This window comes from Narcine bancroftii, chromosome 14 (genome assembly GCF_036971445.1).
Source record: "Narcine bancroftii isolate sNarBan1 chromosome 14, sNarBan1.hap1, whole genome shotgun sequence".
NCBI lineage: Eukaryota > Metazoa > Chordata > Chondrichthyes > Torpediniformes > Narcinidae > Narcine > Narcine bancroftii.
The window spans coordinates 3,853,198-3,868,405 of record NC_091482.1 but is presented as its reverse complement, the minus strand read 5'-3'; the positions used below and the strand labels follow the sequence as shown (position 1 = coordinate 3,868,405).

General features: G+C 39.1%; 2 protein-coding genes across 5 annotated transcripts in view; one reads left to right on the top strand and one right to left on the bottom strand.

The window, feature by feature from the left end:
* brip1 (BRCA1 interacting helicase 1) overlaps positions 1-4,418 on the top strand; it is a 342,881-nt gene extending 338,463 nt beyond the window's left edge. For 3 of the 4 annotated variants that reach the window (XM_069911456.1, XM_069911452.1, XM_069911453.1), the window contains one exon: positions 3,886-4,418. In XM_069911456.1, the coding sequence (XP_069767557.1) occupies positions 3,886-3,957 (72 nt within the window). In that variant the 3' untranslated portion in view covers positions 3,958-4,418. The remainder of the gene's footprint in view (positions 1-3,885) is intronic. The other variant, XM_069911455.1, reaches the window with a different exon arrangement.
* tbx4 (T-box transcription factor 4) overlaps positions 1-15,208 on the bottom strand; it is a 158,622-nt gene that overhangs the window by 4,378 nt on the left and 139,036 nt on the right. The gene's annotated exons all lie outside the window — the stretch shown is intronic.

Here is a 15,208-nt window from a genome sequence, read left to right as displayed (position 1 = left end):
ACGAGTTTGATAGTCGCAGGGATTGCAGAGGGAGAGCAGTGATGTATGAATGCATTGCAAGTTGGAGGTGCTTCCTTTTGAAATCACTTGTTAAACTTAACTAGTATGAAAATCATACCCCTAAAAATATAGAAAATGGAATTTAGTACAGGCCACAAAGAAAGTAAAGTGAGAAAGGAGAAACTGAGACAATAAGTCTAGTCCTTGTTCTTGGGGCAGAACCAAGCCTTATTAACTTCAATAGACTATGTCCGTGTCTGACCATAAGAGCAGAATTAGGCCATTCAGCCCTTAGAGTCTGTACCACCATTCGAATCATGACTGAAGCCCCATTCTCCTGCCTTCTCCCCATGTGTTTTGACACCCTTACTAATCAAGAACCAATTAACCTCCGTTTTAAATATCCACAGCCTGATGTGGCAATGAATTCCACAGATTCAGCACCCCATATCCCTCTGGGTGAAGAAATTCCTCCTCATCTGTTCTAAAGGGTCGCTCTTTTATTCTGAAGTTGTTCTCCCCGATCCTAGACTCTCCCATTACTGAAAACATCTACAGGTTCAGTATCTATTTCTGTAAGATTAGCTCGTACCAAATAAAATGAAACTCAGTCCACAGTGTGATTCATGTCTCCAGATTTCATCATTGTCGAGTTTAACCATTTATATATATAATATATATTTGTGATGTGGCGTGTTTATATGCCTGATGAAGGGTTGTAGAGTCATAGACAGACACAGCATGGAAACAGGCCCTTCATCCCATTGAATCCATGCCACCTGTTGACATTCATCTTACCTTTTTATTGATTCCTGTCTGGATGCTGCCACTCATCTACAAACTAAGGGCAGTTCACCATGGCCAATTGAGCTACCAACCCATTTGGGGTGCGGAAGGAAACAGAAACACTCGGAAAACCCACACGGGGAAGCATGCAAACTCCACACACCTGACCAGGATTGAATCTGGACCTCTAGCTCTATGAGGCAATGCCTCAGTTAGCTTTGGCATTGTGTAGAATGTTAAGTTGGTTCTGAATTTATTTCAGCATGTGTTCAGGAGCCATCTGGATTACAAAAAAATGCTGTCTGCTTCCGCCCCGCATAGTACAATCATTACTCGTGGTTAAGCATTTTCAAAGTCCAGGCTTGAGCCTTTGAAAGGATACATGCTGAACCCAATAATGAATGATTCACTGAGTTACACAACAAATGCCAAAATATAACTTTATTACTACAACATTAGGAATCACTGTACCCAGAAGCTACCTTAGCCATTGATCCCACAGCATCTTGTTGAACTATGAATCAGAACTATTTCAACCTTGATCCTACATGGAAGCAGCTCAGTATGCATTGCAATTTTGTACACAGACAAGACCAAAGTGCTCTTTGACTCTTCCAGTTTGCATCAGATATGACTGTGAACTTCTGACATAAATTAGCCTCCGGCTCAGCACATAGATTTAATCTGTTCTCTTGGACTGAGCAAGGTCTTTACATTGCACTGGCTATCTTATTGCTGAAGATAGAGTAAAGAACACAAGGAAGTAGATGCAGGAGTTAGCCATCTGCCTTCTTCAAGCCTGCTCTTTCATATACAATGAATATGACGTGAGGTCCTTGGAAGCTGTGAGGGGGTAGAGGTCAGGGGGTTTCACTGGTGGGAGAGTCACTTCCAATGGGACAGGGCTAGAAATAAGCATCCGATGATTGAGGACCGTAGAATTTTATTCTCTCATCGGGTTGGTAATCTCTATCTCCTGGATGCCGGATCATTTCATTAGAATGAAGGTGGTGATGAATAAATATCTGGAAGATTGGGGGTAATGGGGAAAAGGCACAGATGTGGATGACTGTCATATACATAAGTACAATGTACAGATGCACTGAAATTCTTGCTGCAGCAACAAAGAAACACAAAACACACAGAAACATAGCACAAAAATACATTCAAAGGACTCTTTGTTTGCCATGTAGATGCAAGAAAAATAGAGGCTATTGAAAAATAAGATTGAAATATTGGTCAGCTCAACATTGTGGGCTGAAGGGCCTGTAATTTTCTATGGCTGATCCATGTTGACGTTAGTTCTTCTTCTGTGTTATTTTCTCCATGTCTTGCAACTGTTCCTCAATCTATCAAATATTTATCCACCTCCATCTATCAGGGCAACGAATTCTACCTTCTGTTTTAAATGACCACCACCTTAACTTATCATTATGACTATGTGTTTGAGCTCCCCCACTAGTGAAAATATCCCAACATCTATCCTGACACGCTCACTTAAATGCTGATATGTTGGAATAAGGATACAATTCATTCTTCTAAATGCCAAGGAAACGATTCAGTTTCTCTTGGGGTAGGGCATGTTCACAGCCCAGGAATTAGCCTGGTGAATCTCCTTGGAACTGCCTCCAAAGTCACTACATCATTTTTTAGATAAGGGGAGAAAAGTTGCATGGGTATCCCAGATAAGGCCCCACCCTATACGATTGCAACAAAACTTGCCAGATTTTAAACTCCAGCCCCTTTTTAATGCCATTTACCTTCTAAACTGCTTGGAACTTTTGGTGATTTATACACGTGAATACCTCCGTCTCTTTAGACTTGACTCACTTTCAGTTTCTCTCCACCAGTTAGATAATAATCTGCCTTTTGGCTTCTCTTATTGAAGGCATGGCCTAACATATGAACTCCATTTGCCAATCTATTGCCCATTCACTCAATCTAACTAGATCCCTTCCAGATCCCAGAGGCATCTTTCTCACAACCTGCAGTTACATTTACTTATGTATCACCAATCAATTTGAAAATGTTATGTAGTGCTCCTTTCTACTGGCCATTAATGTAAATAATGGTGGGTCAAGAGCTGATGCCTGGGGTATTCCAGTAGTTAACCAGTTCCTGACTGAAATCAACCCAAACCAATCTGCATTTGCCTTTATATCACAACAGCACTCCTCTGGTACCTTCCTTAATTATCAATAATAGCATCTCACCTCTTTTTCTCTTGGAACATTGCATTTGGATGGCATGGTGCTGCAACGCTATTACACCGCCAGAGACCTGAGTTCAGAACTGGCACTGTCTGTAAGGAGTTTGTATGTTCTCAACATGTTAGCGTGGGTTTCCTCCGGGTGCTCCAGTTTCCTCCCATCCTTCAAAAGGTACAGGGGTTGTAGGATAATTAGGGTATTTGGGGGTGGGTGGGGTTGGCTCATGGACCTGAAGGGCCTGTTGCTGTGCTGTATGTCTAAATATAAATTTTAAAATTTAATAAGCTGGAATATTATAATCATCTTGCAACTATGTTTTGTTTGCAAGTGATTTAATACCTTTACCTTTAATGAACCTCTGGAAGGAATGGAAATAGGACTTTATAACTCAGGCTTAAATAGAACAAGGATGTCCCACAATGCCAATCTTCAGGCAGAAGAGCCATTTTAAGACCAATACAAAATTTTCCATCATGGAGATGGAGGGAGCATGGTCCTCCAAGACCCATAAGGGAAGTTCCTGCTCTTTCCTGGATTCCACCTTACCACCTGGTCTCTTATCCATACCCCATTCCACTCCACACCCCTCTACTTATCCTCAAGCAAGTTAAACATTCCTTCAGCAGCCACTCTACTTTCTAACTGGACAGGACGTTGACCACCAGTGTATGATCAAACCAGGTAATTGAAACATCCCTGAGCCTGGATCTCGAGCCCCAAAGTGTATCTCACACTTGTCCTGACCACTGCCCAACCATAGCTATTCAGCGTTAAAATCAACTCCAATGTAGCACTCTTGTCTCAACGTAAACTTTGCCATCTTCTTATATGGCTTCACACAAATCAAGTATTTTACAGTGGTAATTACTATTTCTTCTTATTTCCATAGGTCTGGTTGGTTCCCACAGCTGTTTGGCATTGCCCTCTGTTTAGAATTCCTAATACCACGTTGGCAAAATGAGGAAGGAAACAGTGAAATCTGACACGGAAAATCGGCTTTTACTGTAGTTTCTCCACCTAGTCAATTTCCATCTATGAAGTGGGCCTTTTATCTGCAACAGACATCTGATGACTATGTTTACGGCCTATGTTTAAACTTCTGTGGTAAACTTACAAGCCTATAAAAACATAAGTAACAAAAATCACTGTTTCTGTTATTTTCCGAGTTTCAGCAAGGCCGTTGACTTAATTTGTACATTAGAATTCAATCCTATAGCTGTTCTTTTTCAGATCCATTTTACTGTGTGTGATGACAAATTTGAATACTGCAGAATCAGTTTTACCTCAAGCAATATACTGACATTTTAGTCACTGGGGTATATTTAGGACTGATTGTATCACCTGGTTCTTTAAAAAGAAGTACAGTCTCCAGTGGTAACCACAGCCTGGAATGTTTGTCAAAATAAACCAGTTGATGTAAAACCTCCTGTGAATGCACAGTAATTACCCCTTTGGACCCCTGCATCATAGTTTGTTTCCATTCATTTTAGTTAATGCTTTCAATAGCAAATATTTGTATCTGTATTTGTAACCGAGCAGGATTCTCACTGTTATATATTCTCTGCAAATGTCATGAGATATTCCTTGAGAAATTAGGAAGCGTTTAAAACCTCTCGAATATTACAGTAATACTTTATGCTCCTACTAGAAGTTGATGGGCTAGAAATTTGTTTGTTTACCATACTAACAACTACTAACACAAAATCAGATACATACCCACCGTTTCTCTGACAACGCCTGCTGAATAACTGGAATGACTGGCTATTGAAAGCAATGAACTGGTGGTAAAGAGACCAAGGGTATGCACGGAGCACTTCTCCGATATTTATGTCACTCAATTAAAGGGTCTGTGCTGCACATGGACTTTTAAAACCAGAAGTCACATCTGAAGGTGAGATAATAGATACTTCTATTAACTTTTTTAAATTGCATTTCACAATTTCAATTTTTGTGATATGATTTAGAGGTGATATGATTCAAACAGCTAGTGAACTGTTCTCGGAGTCAGGACAGAGAGAGATCTGGCAGTTACATTTGTACATCAGAGAAGTGGAAACATGCATATGTGTTCAAGATGGGCCCAAGTAATCAGACTTTGAATCAAGGAAGTCAATTTTCTTTTACATTTTCCTGGATTCCTATGATCCCTACTACCAACAGGACAGGGTCGTATGTTCATGGAATGCCACCAACCTCAGGTTTCTCTCCAAACTGTCCAGGCTTAGACATAAATTAAATTTTATTTACCATATGGTAGAAACTGATTCTGGCCATTTAAACATGTGCCGCCCAATTAAACCCAAATTAATCTGCAACCGCGTAAGTTTAGGATGGTGGGAGGAAACTGGAACACCCAGGGAACCCCGATGCAGACACGGGGAGAAGATACAAATTTCTGACAGACAGCGCTGGATTAGAACTTGGGTCGCTGGCGCTGTAATAGCACTAACCATGCCACCCAGTTCATTCATTGCTTGATATGTATCTTAACTCCAACAGTTCTGTGGTAAAACCTTCCAAATGATTGCTGAGAGAATGAAATCTAATCTCTAACGCTGCATTTTTTATAAATGTGCCGAAGCTGAACAATTTTTTTAACAAAGTGAAGAATCAATTGTCGTGTTCAAAACAGAATTAGAATAGGCGTCTAAAAGAATTTGCCAAACTGCGGGACAAAGGCAGGGGTGTGGGATTACATTTTATATTAACCTATATGGACTCAAAGGGACAAATTGCTTCTCTTTCTGCAACTGTTCTCTGATCCTGTGAATTGCACGATAGACCTGTTCTGCAATTATTAAGTAAAGGAATTTTGATGTTATGCCTCAAAGAGTCACACCCAAAATATTAAATTGTCTTTTTTCTGTCAACTTAGTAAAGGTATTGTTCACTTAAAGCAAGTTTAGTTGTTATTTAAGACTATATTAGCACTTTTTAATGACCGTAATAGTTCCTATTTTATAACAATAAGCCAGTTGACAGTGCAATTGTTGAGAACTAGAGAGAGGCAGGATCAGGTTTAACTGTGATTTCATGCAGTATCATCTACTGTAGAGCTCGTCGAAAGAATCAAAGACTTGTTGATCCAAACCAAGGCTTTTATTAGCAAAAGACAGGAGCTCTTCACAGGTGGCCGACCAGTCCAGAATGATCCGACCTGGCTAGGGACACAACCCTTTAAGGCCCAGATAGTAGGCGTGGCTTAGCTCTCAGCCAATCGCTGAAAGCACAGTCTAGATACTGTAACTATATACACTATATACATTGGTGATAGATCTGTACTATCACATCTACTTACTGATATTTTCTCTGTTTTTGTATGAGAAACACTACATGGACCAAACCCACAGTGTCCAAGCATTCAAGAATGAAGAAAGGAAGCATATTAGTGAAAGAAATAAGAAAAGTGGGTGCTGAATGTTTATAAAGTTTTTGCTGGTCCTCCACAGGCAAGTACGATGCAAGTTCTCAATCGTTAAAATTCTTCTTACACTTATTTGGAGAAGTTATATGGTGTTGATTTTTTAAAAAGTTACAGAAGTAATAGCCCATAAGGCCCTTCGCCCCTTCTCCAGAATTCAGCATTACCTTGGCTGATTTGTTCTTTAGCCGTAATTGTATTCAGACCCAATCCTCATACACCTTGATTCATCTACAGCAGCTATTCTCAATGGAGGCCCTACGGCCGCTCTGGGGGCCCACAGCGCATTTAAGAGGGGCCATAGACTGAAATCATTTTTTATGTAGTCAATAGGGGAGAAGAACAGAAGAAACCAACTCAGAATGGCTGCTTTACAGGGAAGAGGGCCACTAAACTTTGAGCAGAGTCCTAAAGGATCCACAGCCAATAAAAGGTCGAGAATGGCTGATCTATACTATAAAGTTCTATCAAAAACAGATAAATCGGGAAATAATTATCTAAAACCTAACAGGTAAAATTGCACAGTAACTTAAAATGTTTTCAGACAATATGGAGAGTTTAGAGATTAATATTCTCTGAGGATAGGTTTCTTGCCCATGTTGGTTGCATAAAATATCCTGTTAATTACTATTCTTACAGTATTACACTCACCCCATTGTACTTCAGTTGTGTTCAGCCTATGGTTTTGAATTGATACTAAATTTTACACCATTTCTCACATCAATGTATAGATAAACCATACTACTTAGAGACAGAGGAGAATGTTCAAAAAAAAGGATATCCTTGTTCAATGAGAAGTTACAAGAAAAAAATAAGAAGATTGAGTTGTGAAATGTAAAACTGGATAGCATTAGAGTTGTTGCTACATATTTCCTACACATGATTGAAATGTTATATTTGATAACTTTATACAAACATCTTAAAACAAGAAACCTACCGTGAGAACAACATCCCACTTATTGTAATCTTGGAAAATGTTTCCTCTTTGAAACCAACTTCCAATAAGAGCTCAAAGAAGACTGATCTTAGAAGGAAAAGTAAGAACATTGAGGATAAACCTTCACATCTCCAATTAACCACTTAATAAATAATCTAATTTACCAGTTTCACATAAGTAAGATATTATACCATATAGAAGTGGTTTGACAATGAGATCCACTAATTACATAAATGTGGACCATTTCTGGACCTATGACATTTTAACAGTCACTGTTCATTTCTCACTGTTCCAGTGGATGAATTGCTTCAGGGAAAGATCATTTTAATTCCAAACCAATCAATGTATTACAGTTTTGAATATTGGAACATGTCTAAACCATTTCCAAAGGAGGACAGGAAATTGTCAAAAGGATCAAGTAGCACCCTCAATAACTTACAAAACCACTCTGGCCCAAACCTGTGCAGATAAATGGACTGGGAGCTGAGCAACCAGTTGCTCTAAGGCCAAACTCTGGCAGACAACAATAACTGGTGCCTTCTGACAAAATAAAGCCCCATAACAGGTGCAGAAGCATTATGGGAAAAAATGTTTATGGTCCCAACAAAATAAAATATTGATCTTGAACCATGTTTTTGCACAGTTTTTAATCATCCCTAACAAACCCGTTCAGATTACAAATTATGCAGAATGAACATATTTGAAATTTTGACCATTCTCTGAAATTTTGAAATTACATATTTTTCCTGTTATATAAAAATATAGTTAAAACATGATTTCATTAGATATAATTGTGCCTGGTGGAACTGTTCATAGTCCAAAGGTAGAAAGTGCTAATGAAGTCCTATTACAAATGACTAAGTTGGGCTGAGGAGACTAATGAAGATCATTTTAGCTCCACATAAACCTCATCCAGGAACTCATGAGGTTTTGTTTCACAATTTAATCTTTCATCTCTTTCATGGTTTTCTACCTTCACCTCACTTGTTCTATCATTTCTCCTTCACTTCCAAATGTAATTTGACCTCTTGATTTAATGATAACTCCATTGGCTCCAGATTGCAGCTGGAATGGATCTGCCAAGCATCAACCAATTACATAAGTCTCCTAAACAATTCACAAGTGTTTTTTCTTAATTATTTGTTTTAATGCAGCCCAGTCAATCATGGCACAATTGGACATGTATGGTTCTTCCTGAATATGATATTCATATGATTCAGGGGCCTCACAAAGCACTTCTGAATGTGCTTTTGGTGTATTATTTCATGGCTTTTCTTACATAATATTCTGCACAAAAGGTAATCTTGCCTGTATTCACTAGATGCATTTTAAAGCTGAATATAATGTAATATAAAATGCTTTTGCAAAAAAATGTACATGAGCAAAGAGCATATTTCTTCATTTGGTGCAAAACTGTTGACAAATTCCATTAAAGAATTTGAGTAAAACAGATTATTTACAGGTAAAACCCATGGCAGAGAATGTAGAAAGTATCTGATGAATACTCTAGAATTACCAGGGCAATGTTGTTGCATGTCAAATTGAAACAAATTTTGAGTATTAGAATTTCTCACAGTGGGCCAGGTGTTTCACATAGGAGACACCAACCATTTATGCACACCCTATTTCTATGAGCCCATCACTAAGAAAAGCAAATATTGATCCTCCCACTACAATATCATCTTGACCTACATTCAGATATCAAATTATCTACAAAGAATTAGAAAGTATAGCAAGGAAATAAGCCATCTGATCCAAAAGACTCATACTCTAATGTATGTTCCACACAAATCTCATCCCATTCATCAACAATTTTTTTTAAATTTCTCTCTCTTGTCCATATTTACCTAATTATTAATTACATCTATGCTAATCATCTCAACCACACCTTGTAGGACCAAGTAACTTTCACATTCTAATCACTCCTACTGTTAGGGGTGTTGGGCAAGGCTCATGGTGACTTTTTGTTTGCCTTACAGCAGACAAAATTGAAGTATATCATGTATTTACATTCTTATGTATTATTATGTGAGTGACTAGAAAAGGAACCTTAAACTTTGACTTTTAGGGTCAAGATGATTTTCCTGCATTCCCTATTGGAACTAGTCATTAACTTTTATTGATGACCCCTATTTTTGGTCTCACCCACACAGAGAAACCTCTTTTCTACATCTCTGGGGACTTCGGTTTTCTCCTACCATTCAAAACATACTGGGGGTGTAGGTTAAGTGGGTATAAATTGGGGGCACAGACTCGGGGGCCAAAATGGCCTGTTACCGTGCAATTAAATCTCCCCTTTGAAATTATTTCAAAATCTCACAAAGATCAGGTGCATTAGAAAAAGAGCTAACTGACAAACTCGTAGTTGTACAACGTAGAAATCAGCTCATCACCCACGCAAGCCTTTTATTCTTATCAACATTAATCTCATATATCTGCATTAGGTTTGTACACTTCAAGGCTTTGTCTATTCAAAATGTCTCATATATCGAAATGACAGCACTTTTTATACATAGTTCCCCCATTTCAGACAGCATAATATTTGGGACATTGGCTTCACGGGTGTTTGTGATTACTCAGGTATGTTTAATTGCTTCATTGGTGCAAGTATAAGAGAGCTGGGCTTGCTTCTCAACTTGTGATCACCTTTGGAGTCTGTAGTTGCCATTTTTCAACATGAGGACCAATGAAAGTCAAAGAAGCCATTGAGGCTGAAAAACAAGAATAAAACAGTAAGAGACATTGCCCAAACCTTAGGATGTCCAAAATCAACAGTTTGGAACATCATCAAGATGAAAGGACTTAGTGGTAAGTACAGTAATCGCAAAGGGACTGGTAGGCCAAGAAAGAACTCCACTGCTGATGTCAGAAGTATTCAGAATTAGAATTTATTGTCATGAACAAGTCACAAAATTCGTTGTTTTGTGGCAGCATTGCAGGGCAAACATTCACTTTTATAACAATAAATTAAAAAAAACAAAACAGTGCACTGTAATGCAGTGTCTATGTTTGATTGACTATTCAGGAATCTGATGGCAGCAAGGAAGAAGCTGTTCTTTTGCCGCTGGGTGTTTGTCTTTAGGCTCCTGTACCTTTTTCCTGATGGTAACAGAGTGAAGAGGGCATGGGTTGGGTGGATGGGGTCTTTGAGGATAGAGGCTGATTTCTTAAGACCACCTCATGTAGATGACCTCAATGGAGTGGTCTGGTGCCTGTGATGTCGCAGGCTGAGTTAACAACCCTCTGGAGTTTATTCTTGTCTTGAGAATTGGTGCCTCCATACCAGAAAGTGATGCAACCAGCCAGAATGCTCTCCATGGTTCACCTACATAAGTTTTCAAGAGTCTTCGGTGACCTACCGAATCTCCTCAAACACCTCACAAAATATAGCCACTGGTGAGCCTTCTTCATGAACGCATTGACACCGAAGTTCTAAGCCAGATCTCGAAGATGTCGACACCCAGGAATTTGAAGTCTTAACCTTCTCCACTACTGAGCCCTTAATGAGGACTAAGGCAGGGAGACACCCGGAGGGCGGGCCAGCCAGTGCATACAAGGGACAAGCCCCTGAAACAAGCAGGAGGTGAAGATGGCTGCAGTAAAGGCCTGGCAGAGCATCACCAGAGAAGATACTCAGCACCTGGTGATGTCTATGAATCACAAGCCCTTTTTAAAATCTGCATTGTTGCCATATACACAACACGTCTCTGGAAGCCGGCTTGCTTGTTCACACAGAACAGAAAAATGCCGGGTCTGTGAGTCCTTTTACACAGCAAGCTGACTTCCTGAAATAAAAGAAGTGGAACGTGTAGCATCAATACGCTCCACCTCTGATACTACCTATCCTGGCGGTTCGAAGCCGGGTAAGTCTTGAACTCCCCCCCCCCCCACCCCAATCCACCTTCGATGTGTTCACACAGCACTCGTAAAGCAGACGATACCTGACTTTCAAGCACTGTGTAAAAGGGACTACAGTCTTCAACCAGTTCAAGAGATATGCAACGAAGTATTAAACATGACTACTTTAATATATACACCATTGCTATGTCCCAAATGTTATGATGCCCTGAAATGAAGGGACTATGTGCAAAACTGCTGGAATTTCTACACGGTCAAACCTTGAATAAAATCTGGACTGTGCACTTTAATCACATGGATTGTTTGATTACAAATTTAAAACTGGAGCGCAGGGGCAAATAAAGGAAAATTGTGTCTTTGTCCCAAACATTATGGAGGGCACTGTAGCAGCAGAAATAGGCTATTAAGCTTATCAAGTCTGCCCTGCCATTTAATCATGAGATGATCCATTCTCCCATTCAGCCTCACTGCCTGACCTTCTCTCCATAACCTTTGATGCCCTGGATAATCAAAAACCTATCAATTTCTGCCGTAAATACAGCCATGATCTGGCCTCATAACCATCTGTGGTAACAAATTCCACATTTACCACTCTCTGGCCATAGAAATTCCTCCACATCTCTGTCCTAAGCGGATGGCCGTCAATCCTGAAGTTGTGCCCTCTTTTCCTGAAGTCTCCCACCATGGGAAACAGCATTTCTACATCTACACTGTCCATGCCTTTCAACATTCAAAATGTTTCAATGAGATTCCCTTGATTCTTCTATTCCAACCACAGTTGCTAAAAACATGGATAAAGGGAATATGCCATTATTAAAAATGTACTTGATACAATTTTACATTAATGTTTTAAGAATGAGTTAATGGTCCTCATCAATAATCTTCTTCAAATGTTTAATTAAATTCTACCTTGAATTTCAATGAAAAGAGTAATAAAATAAGAAAATACTGGAAACATAACACAAATCAAGGTTCACCTGTGGAAAGAAAAACAGTTAAAATTTCCATTTGAAGACTCTTTGTCAGAATTGGAAAAGAGAGAAAACAAATTATTTTTCAGAGGTGGAGAAAAGTGAGCAAAAAATTGAATATCTCTGCTCGGGTGAAGCCAAATGAGTTAATCGCAGTTAGCAGTAGCTTATACATCTTTGTGTGATGTGTTGTTAATAGCAAAGCTGTGAGACATTCCAGCAGGCTAAACTATCTTATTTTTAAAAACTGAGCCAAAATGATGAGGCAAAAATAACCAGGACTAACACAGCCAGAATTTGATGTTCATTTACAAATAAAAAAGTAGTTTTTCACCAATGATATCAATAGAGAATAACACAGCATCGTATGTTTCTGTGGCAATGTCTTGATCTTAAATTTCTCTAACTTGTTTTTAAATCTCTCATTGGTCTCATCTCTCCCTAAATTTATAACATTCTCCAGTCCTACAAATTCCATGAACTCTGCTTTCCTCCAACCTTGGCCTCCTGAACATTCATGATTTCCATCACTCCCTGACAAGCAACCAGATCTTTAGCTATCCAAACCTCCTTTCTATTTCCTTCTCCTTCTTTCCCAGTTCTTTGACCAAACCTTTGGTCATCTGTCCCAATATCTTCTTGTACCTCCATGGCGAATTTTGTTAGCTAATGCTCTTGTAAATGCAAAGCACCTAGTGGTTTTATTTTAAAGAACAGCAAGCACATTTGCACAATTGTTCGTGATGGTATTAGACTGATCATGGTCCAGAAATTACAATATTTTTGCTCATTTCTATCAAAGAAAAGTTACCTTTTAAAAAGCATCCAAGTTGACCTCTTCTGTAATTATAATGACAAGCAATTCAGCATCTTTCAACAAATTATGGTGCTACGTTGTCCATTTTAGTTTACATTTTTCTTCCCACAGAAATAAGCATTTAATAATGTGATTACTGAAACTTTATATTATTTTAATTTTCACAAACATTTGCATGTCATATACTTGTGTTTTCTATCTATTGGCAACTTCACACTATATACTGAATCACTTGTTTTACAGAAGGTGGGAAGATAACTCTGTGTCATAAAATACAATCTGGGCTTCTAGTTGTGTGTTTAAGTCTGGGTTTAGTTGGGTTGGATGATACAAATCATCAGTTCACCTACAAAATATCAATAATTATGCTTCACAAATTCCAACAATTATTATGAATTGCAGGGAATTAAAATGGTGCTGTCAAAGCTAATGTCATTATTTTGCTCTATACTAATTGCCCAGTGAGGCCCTTTGGCCCTCAGTGTTGTCCCAACTTATATATTCTTACCGAAAAGATATTAAACCCTTCCTACCTTGTAACCCTCTATTTTTATTCCATCCATGTGCCCGCCTAAGAGGGAACATGAGAAAATGACCCTAATATTTCAACCGCTACCATCACCCCGGCAAAGCATTCCAGGCTCCCACAACTCTCTGTATTAAAAAAACTTACCTACCCCTAATGTCTCCCCTAAACTTCCCTTCCTTCACTTGGTTCATATGTCCTCTGGTATTTGCTACTCCTGCCCGGGAAAAAAAGGTGCTGGCTGTCTGCCTTATCTATGCATCTCAGAATCTTGGTAGATCTTTACAGCCTGGTAACAGGCCCTTTCGGATCATGAGCCCGTGCCGCCAAAATATCCCAATTAACTTACAACTCCCATACATTTTGGAGGGTGGGAGGAAAATAGAGCACCCGGAGGACACCCATACAGACGCAGGGAGAATGTAGAGAGTTTCGAACCCAAGTCACTGGCACCATAACAACTACGCTAACCGTTCCACCTCTCATCCTTCTTCGTTCCAAAGAGAAAAGTTCTAGGCCTGCTAACCTTGCCTCATAAAACTTATTCTCCAATCCAGGAAATCTCCTCTGCACCCTTTCCACAGCTTCTACATCCTTCCTAAAATGAGGTGACAGAACTGAACACAATATTTTAAGTGTGGTCTTACCAAAGATTTGTAGAGTTGCAATATGACCTCTTGACTCTTGAACTCAATCTCCCAACTAATGAAGCCCAATATCCCATAGGCCTTCTTAACTATCCTATCAACCTTGAGAAATGTATGGATTTGGACCCCAAGTTCCCTCTGTTTTTTCACACTGTTAAGTATCCGACCATTAACTCTGTAGTCAGGTTTGACCTTCCAAAATGCATCACCTCACACTTACCTGGATTGAACTCCATCTGCCACTTTTCTGCCCAACTCTATATCCTTTTGCAACCTTCAACACTATCCACAACTCCTCCAACCGTCGTATCATCCACAAACTTACTGACCATCCTTCTGCTCCTTCATCTCGGTCATTTATAAAAATCACAAAAAGAAAATATAGAAGTATGTTTTGGCTCAATGCAGAAAGCAATCAAGCGACCTTCAAAGTAGCTGGTTGCATTTGATAGATTGTGCTGCAATTATTCTTTTCATACCAGTTTAATACTTGGAGAATAAATTCCCGTTCTGATCATTTAGTACTAAGATGCCGTTGACAAAATTTCTGCTTTTAGTGGTCAGATGTCTAATTTTAAAGGTTGACTGTCTATACATTTAAAATGTATTTTAAAATGTTGTTTTGTTGTATCAACCTGTCAGCTGTCTGTTCAGCAGGCTCATGGTGTCCACAAGAGGTAAAGATATATTATCAGCTTTTCAGCCCTGAGCCTTCTTCAAGGTATAAGCAAAAGGCAGGCAGACTGAGAGAGAAAGGTGGAAGAATGGAAGGGGGAGATGTCCAGACCAACAAACAATAAGTGTTAATTTGATATGATAAGAGGAAAGGTGAGAATTTATTTTGGCTAAAGGAGACCGAGGGAAGAGGGCAAAAGACAGAACTCGAGGAAAGGAAACAGTGGGAAGAAAATGAGTTGGGGGTGTTTAACAGGGACCAGGGAAGGCGATGTTAATGACATCCAGTTGGAGTGTGACCAGTAAAGATTATTTACCCTTTGGTTAAAAAGTAGCAAATGAAGATTGATAAAAATCAAG